The 12,681-nt window shown below is 39.4% G+C and overlaps 3 protein-coding genes and 1 long non-coding RNA gene across 5 annotated transcripts in view; 2 read left to right on the forward strand and 2 right to left on the reverse strand.

Moving 5' to 3' along the window:
• The first annotated feature begins 279 nt into the window (after nt 1-279).
• Nucleotides 280-9,303, forward strand: LOC146581563 (uncharacterized). 2 transcript variants are annotated; one of them, XM_085283947.1, is made up of 14 exons: nt 280-419; nt 509-676; nt 1,018-1,055; nt 1,356-1,440; nt 1,540-1,630; nt 1,772-1,860; nt 1,941-2,068; nt 2,163-2,214; nt 6,593-6,690; nt 6,792-6,928; nt 7,012-7,077; nt 7,265-7,311; nt 7,477-7,625; nt 8,337-9,303. In XM_085283947.1, exons 3-14 carry the CDS (start codon nt 1,031-1,033, stop codon nt 8,657-8,659), a joined length of 1,290 nt encoding a protein of 429 aa, XP_085140073.1. In that variant the 5' UTR covers nt 280-419; nt 509-676; nt 1,018-1,030; the 3' UTR covers nt 8,660-9,303. The 2 variants fall into 2 exon arrangements, with proteins under 2 accessions (XP_085140073.1, XP_085140065.1); XM_085283939.1 differs by lacking the exons at nt 280-419; nt 509-676 and having other exon boundaries at nt 965-1,055.
• LOC146581564 (uncharacterized) lies at nt 2,721-4,510 on the forward strand. The gene is made up of 2 exons (XM_085283958.1): nt 2,721-3,033; nt 3,922-4,510. The coding sequence occupies exons 1-2, from the start codon at nt 2,774-2,776 to the stop codon at nt 4,190-4,192; spliced, it is 531 nt and encodes a 176-aa protein (XP_085140084.1). The 5' UTR covers nt 2,721-2,773; the 3' UTR covers nt 4,193-4,510.
• Nucleotides 4,532-5,883, reverse strand: LOC146581565 (uncharacterized). Its single transcript, XR_014893578.1, has 2 exons — nt 5,635-5,883; nt 4,532-4,796 (listed from the first exon to the last, which is right to left on the reverse strand). It is a non-coding gene; the product is annotated as an uncharacterized LOC146581565 (long non-coding RNA).
• The window catches only part of LOC146581566 (serine/threonine-protein kinase 4 homolog A-like), a 32,838-nt gene continuing 28,549 nt past the window's right edge, over nt 8,393-12,681 (reverse strand). The window contains exons 2-3 of the mRNA XM_085249097.1: nt 9,857-9,964; nt 8,393-9,321 (exon numbers count right to left, since the gene is read on the reverse strand). Coding sequence (XP_085105223.1) covers nt 8,884-9,321; nt 9,857-9,964 — 546 coding nt within the window. The 3' untranslated portion in view covers nt 8,393-8,883. The remainder of the gene's footprint in view (nt 9,322-9,856; nt 9,965-12,681) is intronic.

The following is a 12,681-nucleotide window of genomic DNA, read 5'->3' on the forward strand; positions in this document are numbered from 1 at the left end:
AATAAACTCAAGACTAACAAAGTGGACTTAAACATAAACCATAATAAAAAATGACAAAAACTCAAAACGCTGGTAGTACGGTGTACATTTTAGGACATCGTCAGGTATCAGACAAAAAATTGTCAGGTGTCAGAAAAAAAATTGTCAGGTGTCAGAAAAAAAAAAAGTCAGGTATCAGAAAAAAAATTGTCAGGTATCAGACAAAAAATTGTCAGGTGCCAGAAAAAAAATTGTCAGGTGTCAGTTGTCAAAAAAAAAAAAAAAGTCAGGTATCAGAAAAAAAATTGTCAGGTGTCAGTTGTCAAAAAAAAAAAAAGTCAGGTATCAGAAAAAAAAATTGTCAGGTGTCAGAAAAAAAAATTGTCAGGTGTCAGTTGTCAAAAAAAAAAAAAGTCAGGTATCAGAAAAAAAATTGTCAGGTGTCAGAAAAAAAAATGTCAGGTGTCAGACAAAAAAGTTGTCAGGTGTCAGAAAAAAAATTGTCAGGTGTCAGAAAAAAAATTGTCAGGTATCAGAACACAAGGTACCAGAGAGAAAATCTTCCTGCAGGTGGCGCTGTTGTCATGTCCCACCCGAATTGATTTCCAAATACGTCATCAACGTGTGACCGTGGGAGAGCGTAAGGTCATTGACCTCACCGGAGTTTTACCGTGGTTCAGGCTCCTAACGACACAAGGTAAGTTTAACTTTTTCCTCCCGTTTGTTCATATTTTTGCCACAGTTGTGTTATATTAAGTTGCAGTTATGTTGTGAAAGTTACATATCAGAGACGGAAAGCCAGTTTTGTACGAAACCAAATCAGTACTATTTTTGTCTGGCTAATTCATTCTAGCTAGCGACAGTGGTGAAACGTGATTCAAATTTAAACTGTTCAGTAATTGTTTTGTATACATTTCAGCAAATGGACAAGCTGAAAGCTCACGAGCAGCCTGCATCCTTTCTGTCGCTCTTTTTCTTTATTGCTACTGTCGGGATATTTTTTGATCCCGATATGTTTTTTTCTGTTGTTGTTTTTAGACTTTGCTGCAATATGTCATCTGACGATGATGAAAGGAGTATCCGACTCTGGCTGGTTCCCATGACTGTACCAAAAATACTTTTTTTTTTTAATTAAAAAAAGAGCATTAAAAATAAATGACTAAAGTACAACTTATTTATTAACTACTGTTCACCTCTTTCATATCAAAGAAGTGTATTTTTTGCTACACATGTTTTATTTGTGGGCACTGAATAGACGATGCTTTTAGTGTAATTGCCACATAAAAAGATTTAGTACTTTACTGGTTAATTACTTATGTTCAGTGTAAGAGGTGGGTGATCAATTAGACTGTTGTTGTTACACTTAACCTTTCAAGATATGATGATAATAACATTGTTCAACAAAGGCTTAAAACAAAAGGAAATCAGCTGTGCACTGAATTCATATGGGCATAAAATAAGGTAAGTCTGCATTTCAACAGTTTCCGTGACAACTCTCTAAAATGACAAAACATGCAGTTTGCATTTAATATAATGTAAGTCTGTGTTGTCTTTTAACAGTGAGAGGCATCTGAGACGAGTTTTAAAACTTCTAGGGTTGAAGCGAAGATGCCCCCAACAACCTTTTACTGAAATCCACAAAGCTGTGGAGGTAAGCGTTAAAACATCAGTGCAAAAAATATATATTTTCCTGAAGTCTGTGTCATGAGCTATTGTAGAAACAATAAATGTTATTTTCTGTAGTGATTTAAAAAAAAAAAAACATTCAATTGTCTGTTTGTTTGTTTTTTAGAGTGAGATGAAACAGTGGTCTCCTGAACAAGGAATCAGGGCAATGGTAAAGCGGGTAAGGGATGTCAGAGGAGTGCGGCCTTGTTACAGGTTGGTTAAATAGTGTGTATATGATCAAGTGTTCTCTTGTTTTACTGTTGAGCTCAGAGTAAAATCTATTGTTACTGTAGAGACGATGTTGCTAATATAATGAGGTATATGGATGCAAGTGGTCTTCAGAGGAGATCTCCTGGAAAGAAGAAAATTCCCCGTCGGAATTACATCAGCCGTGGTCCAAATGACACACGGCACATTGATGGTATTTATTTTATCTTTTCAATTAACCTTCCAAACATGTTTTGATGGTACTTCTGTTGAAACAAATTGTAATTATTATTTGTTGTTTCATATAGGCAATGATAAACTGAAGTTCTTTGGAATGTGGATACATTTGGGGATTGATGGGTAGGTTTGAATATGGCATTCGCTACTTAATTTATTATATTCAGTGATAGTACAAAGTTGCTTCAAGATAAGGATGTGCGGTAAACTGAGGTGTTATCTCTCCTGAGTAGTCTAGGGCAGGGATGGGCAAGTCCAGGCCTCGAGGGCCGGTGTCCTGCAGGTTTTAGATGTGTCCTTGATCCACAGCTGATTCAAATGGCTAAATTACCCTCACAACATGTTTTGTAGTTCTCCAGAGGCCTGGTAATGAACTAATCATTTTATTCAAGTGTGTTTACCCAGGGTGATATCTAAAACATGCAGGACACTGGCCCTCGAGGTCTGGATTTGGCCAAGCCTGGTCTAACGGTGTGTTCACACCGAACGCGATGGACGCGAATAAAACGCCCCAAACGCCCCTAATTTGACGCGTGTACATTCGCGTCTCAACGCGTGTCCAAGAAAAATCCATCGTGAACCGGAAATGTGGGAGGAATGTGGGAGGAAGTTGTGCCAGACCGGTATCTTTGCAAGATGGCAGCTATCGAGCTAGCGCTTGAAGAGAGAGTCTCCCTTCTCTATGTACTGTGGAGAGCAGAGCAGCAGCGTAAAAGACGTCCTCGCCGTACCTGGGTCCATCAGGTCCTCCAGAGGCATGAGCAGTTTGGTGAGTTTCACCACTTGCTCCAGGAGCTGCGCCTGGATGACGGCCGATTCCAGCGCTATCACCGTCGGCCAGTTTGAGGACCTGCTTTCCCTCGTCGGTCCCAGCATCGCCCGCCTAGACACAAACTACAGACGCTCAATCCCACCTGCAGAGCGCCTGTCCGTCTGCCTGAGGTTAGTAAAACTATTTAATACGGTAGTCCTTTATTGATACCTGTGCTAATATGCTAATCCATCCAGTTATACACTGCTAACATGGATGTGCTATGCTAACAGTGAATGCTGTCGGTGTTTACTGAAAGCAAACTGTGGTACAGAGACGACTCTTTATAATATTTCTAGTGATACTCAGAAGGTTTCATCAAGTCCCGATTTAATTCGATTTATGCTGTTATCAGTGTTTGCATGATAGCATGGCTGTGGTGTCACATCAATGTATACGCTCGGTGTTTGCTGATATCAAACTGTAGCATTAGGACCACTGAGTTAACCTTTGTAGTGATACTCACTCCTTTTTATTTAGACCTGGTTTAATTCTGGGATAGTTGAATATTTGTATATAATCCCTGCAGCTGTCAGACTCTATAGCAGGGGTCACAGCCTTTATTAAAACAGAGTTAGATAAAACTGTGAACAGTTTGGTTCATCTCTAGTTACATGGTTCTATCTTGATAAGCTGTCTTATCACAGATTAATTTTTCAAAAATATTAATGATTTAAGCAAGGAAAGGGCTACATGTCAACACACAACTCTTTATTTCTATTAATGTCTCACTTCATTCCTACCTGATTGACATGTTTAGGAATTGTGAGTGATTGGCTCACTGTAGTTGTGAAAGTTGCTACCAATCAAATTATGATATGTTAAAGTTAAAACAAAACACAACTGTTTTAGATATTATCTAATATACATTTTGTAATTATCCTTATAATTACAAAATGTTTTATGTAAGATTTAAGTTTTGTGATTTAAATCTGACATCACAAAAGTATTTTGGAATTTGAATGATGTATTTTGTAACTGCAGTACACATAATACTGATTTTGAACAATTTTGTCCAGGTTCCTTGTCACCGGGGACTCCTTCAGGACCATCGCGTTCAGTTTCAGAGTCGGTGTGTCCACGGTGAGCCAGATCACCCCCCAGGCAGCGACGTCCATCTGGGACTGTCTAGTGGACGACTTCATGGCTGTGCCTTCACCTGGAGACTGGCGGTCCATCACAGAGGGATTCCAGGAGCGCTGGAACTTTCCTCTGTGCTGTGCAGCTCTGGATGGGAAGCACATCCAGACAAAGGCACCCCATATATCATATAGGAGACACACACATTGATATACACTAAATATTCATTTCATTTCTTTTTTGTGGTGCCCAAATTGATGCACCTGCTTGATTTTGTTTAAACAATTATTGCACACTTTCTGTAAATCCAGTAAACTTCTTTTCACTTCTCAAATATCACTGTGTGTGTCTCCTGTATGATATTTAACTGACATTTTTTATTGTAACAACCAACGATTTATACAGGAAAATAATGTCTATTAACAAGGTTGCCCAAACTTCTGCATCCCACTGTATCAGTATATTTTGTCATTAGTATAATATGAAATAAATTCTACATGTGTCAAGTTGTGTGCCAACATTTGCTGTGTAGTAGAACTGAGACATTAGTCATTATAAAAATTTATTTGAAATAATATTAAAATTCTCAAACAGAAAAACATTAAACATAAATATATAAAATATAAGAATTTACAGAGAGACAGGAATAAAAAGGACCAGCTGCTCTCCAGAGCAGGAACAAGGCTGAGGAGGAAATGCTCCATTGGAGACTGGTGTGGCCTCTTCAGGGACTCCAGGGTGGCCAGCTCCACCGCCGATGGACCGTCCTGGGACCCGTCCCTCATCTGCCTCGGAGCCGTCCTCCTCTGTGGGCCTGTAAAACAGCACAAAACACAAAGAAATGAGAAGGCTGCTACTAGATTTTAATTTCAACATTGAAAAAAAAAACAAAACAATAACAGGATATAATCAGATTGGTTGTAGATATTTAGTAAAGGTGATCACAAGGGAATCCCACCGACTAAAAAGGTATCAGTGCTTGCTGTACATATCTGTGGATGCAGCAGCAGGAGCTCAGGGACTGGGGATGCTCTGCTGCAGAATCAGTTGGTTCTATCAATACAGTATTAAATGTTAACAGGTTGGATATAATAATCGTAGAGTAGACAGTGGTCCCTCATTTATTGCAGGGGTTCTCAGAATAACTAGCCCCTGGTCACAGTTCTCACAATTGATTCTCAAAGTGCAAACCTTTGTAGATTGCAAAACGTAAAAGTATTATTATGCCGCGGTTTGTCTTCATCTGCCCGCCACTTTCGTGCGCCTTTTTCCCTCACGGTGCAGGTGTCTATTTCCGAATGAGGCTCATAGTTATGGGTGTTTTTGTGCTGTTTTTTTTCTATTGGACGCGATGGTTATCAAAACCAAACGTGATAAATTTGGCAAGCGCAGGAGATTTGTCAATCAGGCTGCAGAATGCAATGCTGTACTGTGCAATAAAAAATCAGCGAAAAAGCAAAGCAGTGACGGATGAACAGCGGGACCACTGTGTGCTGTTTATTAATAAACAATAAAATATATTCCTAAATGACAACATGCATAAAAGCAGAACGGTATTTGTACGTCAGTGGGAAAATAGCGGTGGCTTGCTAGCTTTTGTGCGGCTTCCCCGGGTCAGTGAAAACTTTCAAAAGAGAAATGAATGAACTTACCAGGTTGCCCGATCTCTTCACATATCTTCCTCCAAGCTCGGTCCTTTTTATTCCTGTCTCGGTACTGAAAGCAGCTGGTGTTGTACAGCTCCAAGTTGTTTGCTACCGCATTGATTAGCCTTCCCCTCCATTGAAGTATGAAAGGCTTTGGCTGGATCTGCCCCTTTGACCTAGGTAACAGCCACGTCACCAGGCTCCTGATTGGTTGTCGCGGCGCGATTTGACGCTGGAGTTCAGATTTTTCCAACTCGAGCGGTAGACACGAAACGCGCGTATGCACAAAATGCAACACAAAAACTCACGCGCGTGGTTTTATTCGCGCGTTTCACGCGTTTTGGCGACGCAAATCTGCTTCCGAATTTTCGCGGGACCAGCAATCGCGCGTCATCGCGCCTTTCCATTGACTTTACATGTAAACCTGACGCTCTATTCGCGTCCATCGCGTTCGGTGTGAACACACCGTAAGGGACCAAGATAAAGTATGAATAGTGAAGGAGGATTCAAGATGGCGGTTTTTAAAAGGCTTATTTCCTGCTAGTCTTAAAGTTCCATTTCAGACTGGCAGTTAATTTCAGGGAGGGCCAAGACCAACACAACAAACAAAACATCCCTGATATAAAGTAAACAGAATTTAACTCCAAAGAAAATAAAATGTACAATTTACGATAACCTACCTAACCAACACATAAACAGGAGAATACAAGGGATTACAAAACAAAAGGCAGCTCTCCCCTCGCGTCAGTCTGAACACAGTCAAGAGTCACATTCAATTCCAAAGGCATGTAAGCCTACACAACTATGGCAGTCAAAATGGCCGGAGGAACCAGAAACAACGCCTAGACATAATGCAATGGAAAACCAGCATACTCTTGGGGAATGTAACAAAAACCAAACATAGTGCCAAAACATGATTAAATCATATGTACAAGTGGCCACTTTTCTGTTTCTTTCTTTTCAGATTTTCCAGGAAGGTTCTATGGCTAAAGGTGGGCACATCCAACCGCAAGCAAAACTTTGTGGCCAGATACTTCTTTGAGGCTGTTCAAGAACAGGGTGGTATGCAATATACTAAAAAATGGGGGGTTAAAAAAGATTACATTTTGTTAATAAATTTATTTTTTCATCATTCACTAATTATCTTCAGTTTGTGTCTTTAGGCTGTCCTCAAATGATTCGGGGGGACAGAGGAAAGGAGAACCTTGTTGTGGGTCAAATGCAGATGGCATTTCACATGCGAGATCTTGGGAATCAGGCATGGAGGTGCTTCAGAATGGGGACATCAGTGCACAACCAGGTATGTCTTTAAGCTGGTAAATGACTATTTCTAAAGTAACAACCTGACAACAAAACTGATAATGTCATGTTTCTGTTGTTTAGAGAGCTGAATGTTTCAACAGTATTTTAAAGCGGACATGGATTAAGAAATGGCTGACAACATTTGAGGTAAAGCAAATCTTTCACCTGTAAAACCTATTAACAAAGAGTAGCCATCCAAATTTCGTTAAACATACGATGGATTAGTTTATCTGAAAACACAAGGCCAGAATCTGTGTTTATGTACATCTGTACCTTTTCACTAATGAAATTCTCACCTTCACAACTTATGTCTTTTTCAAAACAACATGCGTAGGCCATGATGGAGTCTGGGATCCTTGAACTGGACAATCCTGTGCACATGTAAGTCAATATTTTTAGACATGAAAAATAATCAAGCAGCAGTATGAAAGTATGTGGTCTAGGAATGCCTTTGTTTTTTGAGTACTGATTAAAATTTAGCTTTTACTTATTCTACCTCAAAGAAGCAGATGAACATATTAATTTTTTAATTCTCCTTTTTCATAGCAACTGCTTGCAGTACTCACACTTGCCACTGCTTCAAAGAGACTTAAAAACAGAGCAAACAGTTTGGAACACCCATGACATCCGCAAGCAACGCAATGCACCTGGTCCATTTGGGAAACCCGACCTTCTGTTTACCTCACCACCTCCTGGTATGTCATTTGAAAGCCTGTGGGGTTTTATTTTGTTTGTTTTTTAACTTTCATTAGTTTACTTTTACTTTGATATAGCACTCTTCACAGGATAAAAACCACAAAGTGGCTTCACAATAATATAAAACAGATATACATAAAACAGCACAATCGAACATACAGAATAAATGCAATCAAGGAAACGTAATGATGGAGGCAGAGCATTCCATGACCTGGGAGCCACCGCTTTGGAAGATCTCTTGCCTCTGGTCTTCTGGTGGGACTACTAACAGCCATTGATTAGATGATCACAGGCTGGGAGAGGGAGCGTGGGGTTCTATAAGATCAGAAATTAAGGCAGGAGCTTCACGATTCGGAGCATTGAAAGTCATTACTAAAATTTTAAAATGAATTTTCTAAAATATACTGGAAGCCAGTGTAATGAGCGTAAAACTGTTATAATGTGCTTTCTCTTTTGTGTCTTCCGAAGAAGCCTACTTGTAGTACAATAAGAGATTTCTGAATTTCTACTGTCAATACTAAAATGGCTTCATATTGACACCTTTAACTAAAAATTTATCTAAATGTTTGAGTGATATTTCCATCTTTAAGTTTCTGTAATAACATCTGTAAACACTGCTTCTTATACAGGTTCTAGAACAGCTTTGTCATTATTCATTTATTTTTAACATTCAAAGTGAACATATTTTCAATATTGTCTTTCATTCGCAGGATATGGCAATGTGCTGCACATTGTTGACCCAGACCTTTTAGACTATGCCAAGCAATTAATCTGTGAGAGGGAAGAGCCTTCACTGGTAGCAAACCAGGAATTCAGAGACATGTGCCAGAACATTTTAGAAAACAGCCAGTTTCCCTGCACACCTGATGGTTGCCTTGCTGCATACCTCATGCTAGTCCAAGAGCTCACAACTGCCATGAACAGAAATGCAGTTCCTACACTTTCTACGTTTGCCGAGGCAAATGACATATACATCTTTCTGAAGAGAGAGAGGATGGAAGGTGCACCAGTAAACATTTCCAATGACCAATAAAATCATACAACAGTGTTTGTTAACATTTATTTATCCTTGTTTAAAATCAACAGGTAATTTGAAAACTGTCTGACCAACAAAATGTACAATAAAATGTTGAAATACAATTGACAAGGTGCCATCTTTCATAATGATTCAGTGTTTCATTTACCACAACTTTTGTTAACAATAATGTAGAACATAATTCACATTGAAAGACTTTTGAACTGCAGACTGTAGCAACATTACCACTTGTAGCCATATCGGCTCGTAAGATCAAGGCCTGACTTGAGAAACTTAACAACATCAGATGCGGAAGGCCTTGAGTCTGGGTCATAGCTCACCAAACCACCAAGAAAACTGTTTTTGTCACTGAGATGTGATAGGGCATGTGGTGGGGTTTTGGTGGCCATTAGTGCAGCCAGTTCTCTTTGTTTTTTAACCATCCACGGAGCGGAACCCGTCAGGATCTCCAGATATGTGGCTCCGAGGGACCACATGTCTGTCTGGAACGAGGCCTCTTCAAACATCAGTATGCATTCAGGGGCCATGTAAAGATATGTGCCACCAGCTGGACCAGTAGCCTGGGCAGTGAACTTACTCCCTTGACGAAGCATCACAGTGTCTCTTATGTTTGCCATGCCCCAGTCTGTCAGGACTGCCTTCTTAGAAGGGTGGTGAACCTATAAGGTATACATATGAGAACTTACCAGGTTGTCTAAAATTTCACAAATGTTATCAAAAATGTCATTCCAAAGACCACAGCTCATAATTGTGGGGAAAAAAAACCCCCCTCAAAGCTTTTAGCACCCAGATCACCCAATCACTGCAGATTTATTCTGAGATTGTTTATTATACCCAACATTAAAATTAACAGATTGGTTAATGATCCAACCTGGTCCACTTAAGCAAGTGGTACAGACTAATAAAATAATAGAAACTTTCAGTTTGTAAAGCCTAAACTTACAACATGTTTGGGAATTTTGTAGGTGTGCAAGAACCAACATATTAAAGAAAAATTGGACTATTAAAGAAACAATGTAAGGCTTCTTACTTTAAAAAAAAAAATCCTTTATATGAATATGCCAGAAAAGTTTCTCATTGTTCAAATGTAGTGTTTAATAGACTGAAGAGAATAAAGTTAAATAAATAATATACTATTTTTATTTTGATCTTCAAAAACAAAGTGGAGAAAAAGAAAAATACAATATGGCTTACCATGACATTTGCTGGCTTTATATCCTGGTGAATGATTCTCTGTGCATGGATGTACTCTACTGCCATGGATAAGTCCAGTGATATGAAACCGGCATCATCCCCTTCAAGCTATCAAGACAATATATAATATTAATAAAACAATGCATAGCCAGGTGTGACAATCTAACATGTCTACCACTGGAAATGTATTACTTCAAATAGGATTAGTATTCAAATGCAACTGCTCGTAAGCTTTCAGCTTGTCCATTTGCTGAAATGTATACAAAACAATTACTGAACAGTTTAAATTTGAATCACGTTTCACCACTGTCGCTAGCTAGAATGAATTAGCCAGACAAAAATAGTACTGATTTGGTTTCGTACAAAACTGGCTTTCCGTCTCTGATATGTAACTTTCACAACATAACTGCAACTTAATATAACACAACTGTGGCAAAAATATGAACAAACGGGAGAAAAAGTTAAACTTACCTTGTGTCGTTAGGAGCCTGAACCACGGTAAAACTCCGGTGAGGTCAATGACCTTACGCTCTCCCACGGTCACACGTTGATGACGTATTTGGAAATCAATTCGGGTGGGACATGACAACAGCGCCACCTGCAGGAAGATTTTCTCTCTGGTACCTTGTGTTCTGACACCTGACAACTTTTTTTCTGACACCTGACAATTTTTTGTCTGATACCTGACTTTTTTTTTTTTGACAACTGACACCTGACGACTTTTTTTCTGACACCTGACGACTTTTTTTTCTGATACCTGACAATTTTTTTTTTGACAACTGACACCTGACAATTTTTTGTCTGATACCTGACGATGTCCTAAAATGTACACCGTATGGGTGAAATGACCCAGGGCCACGACAAAGGTATGAAACTACCCTCTGTGGCGCTCCGGTCTTGTGAGCAAAGAAACAGCTGAAAGCAGTAGCATCTCAAGTACAAATTCAAGGCATGATTTTGCATTTATTTGTTATTTTGGAATTTTTCAAGCATAGAGTAATACTTATTACATTGCTGTAATGGTATGTTAACAATATCTTACTTTCGCCCAACTTTGTTGTTTAAAAAAAGATTCATTAATACTGCAATGAGATGTTTTTTGGCCACACTGGTTTGGAATCAAGATGTGAACACACAACTGACATTATCACCTTCTGATCTGATGTGGTAAACAGTTGCTCATTTACACATCCAACAGATGCAGAGCAACATTAGCATTCATTTGAATTCACAATGAATCTAATTCCAGTATTTACACTCTGCTCAGTCTACTCTGAATTTGAACGCCTCTCTTTAAACCGCCGCTTTGTTCACCGGATACCTTTTTCTGCTGTTTGATGCTGTGTTTGATGCTTTCACCAACACAGTAACAGTCAGTTAAAATACCAAGATTACAGGCCATAATCAACGAGATGAAGAGAACTGCGAGGTTGGGTGAATTCTCAGGGGGGTCCTCTATATGAGTGACTGCTGAGCCATTTTCACACATTAACTTTCAGGGGAGTCATGTGAGGATATTGGCCACAATCTCTCACATGCAGCCCAAAGCTAGTCAGTATGCTTCAGATGCATTTTCAGGGAAGGGAGATGCTTGGATAGAACGTGCAGGATCCAGACTTGCTAGCGATAAAGGCACTGGGCAATTAACTGTGGTGACTAGTGAGGTGACAGGTTAAAAACCTACTAAGGTGGTACATTTCTGTATCACACGCACATGTGTCAGGTGAAGTCTGGAGAAGTTCAACACTGCACCGCTTTTGTGAACACTGCTCTGTACTGATCCGCGGTGCTTCAAATATGCTGCATTAAAAAGGGTAAAATAAAGAATGTGAGCACGAGTGATATTTTAAATATCACACCAGGTGTCTGGAGCGTTGTCATTTTCATGAAAGATGCTTCCTCTGTAAGTCAGCCTGCATGGCATTAACAAAGCTTCAAACTCAGAAATTCCATTGCTATATCGATCCAAAAAATCCAACTGGCAGAGTTTCAGCTAGCTTCATCATCAAAAGTCAACATCTTTATCTGCGTAAACAGAGAAAGTGAATCTCAGTTCACAGTGAATTGCTGTGAAATACGAAACCTTGGTTTCACAGGGATTGCATTAAAGATTGTACCTGGCGCTCTCTATGACTTAACAGAAGCACTGGAGTTAGTGCTGACTGACTTAAGCATACTGTAGTGACTGGTTGCAGTGGGAAAAGTGCTATCCAGCCTTAACTTACTCCTGTTGCTCTGATTAAAATTAATGCAGTAGCCTGCTTCATTTCGCAGTGGTGAAGCGTCTTCATGTAATGGTTAATTCATACGCTGGTTTTGTTTTCATCGTATTCCATATTATATTTGGGCTGTGTTTAGTCTCACCTGGGAAGAATTCCTTCCTGTCCATCCAGTTCTCAGTGGCAGTTGATCATGCTCCACAACATCCCCCATAATCCCTTGCTCTGCTTTCATTTGATGTCATCCTTTCCCGGGGATTAGCACGGGTGCCCTGAGGGCTTGTGATAAGCATGCCTTCTTAGAACAGCCCAGTCAATGAAAAAAAAGAATCAGGATACTTAAAAGTTTCACTTACACATACACAGATGGTAACGCACATACAAAAACACACAAATATGTCATACACCAGAAAACTAAAAAGAAACTCATACATGATCGCCAAATACCGTCAATTATTCATCCAAATCTTTGACTGTGGATAAATCAATGGAAATTTACCAAATGTGAAAAACACTTAGAATATAATTTTGCCAATTTATTCACACACACACATATATATAATAAAAATGTTCCCAGCTGGAGTTTATCTGTCAGCAGTTGAACAG

Source organism: Mchenga conophoros, linkage group LG2 (assembly GCF_057382185.1).
Source record: "Mchenga conophoros isolate Kocher_MC1m ecotype Shallow Benthic linkage group LG2, M_conophoros_male_GT1.1, whole genome shotgun sequence".
Lineage (NCBI taxonomy): Eukaryota > Metazoa > Chordata > Actinopteri > Cichliformes > Cichlidae > Mchenga > Mchenga conophoros.

Coding starts and splice junctions, on each gene's coding strand:
- LOC146581563 (XM_085283939.1), top strand. CDS start 992: ATGTTTTTTTCTGTTGTTGTTTTTAGACTTTGCTGCAATATGTCATCT. Junction 2,069..2,162: donor TGACACACGGCACATTGATG/GTATTTATTTTA, acceptor TGTTTCATATAG/GCAATGATAAACTGAAGTTC. Junction 6,929..7,011: donor GGACATCAGTGCACAACCAG/GTATGTCTTTAA, acceptor TCTGTTGTTTAG/AGAGCTGAATGTTTCAACAG.
- LOC146581564 (XM_085283958.1), top strand. CDS start 2,774: ATGTACTGTGGAGAGCAGAGCAGCAGCGTAAAAGACGTCCTCGCCGTA. Junction 3,034..3,921: donor CGCCTGTCCGTCTGCCTGAG/GTTAGTAAAACT, acceptor AATTTTGTCCAG/GTTCCTTGTCACCGGGGACT.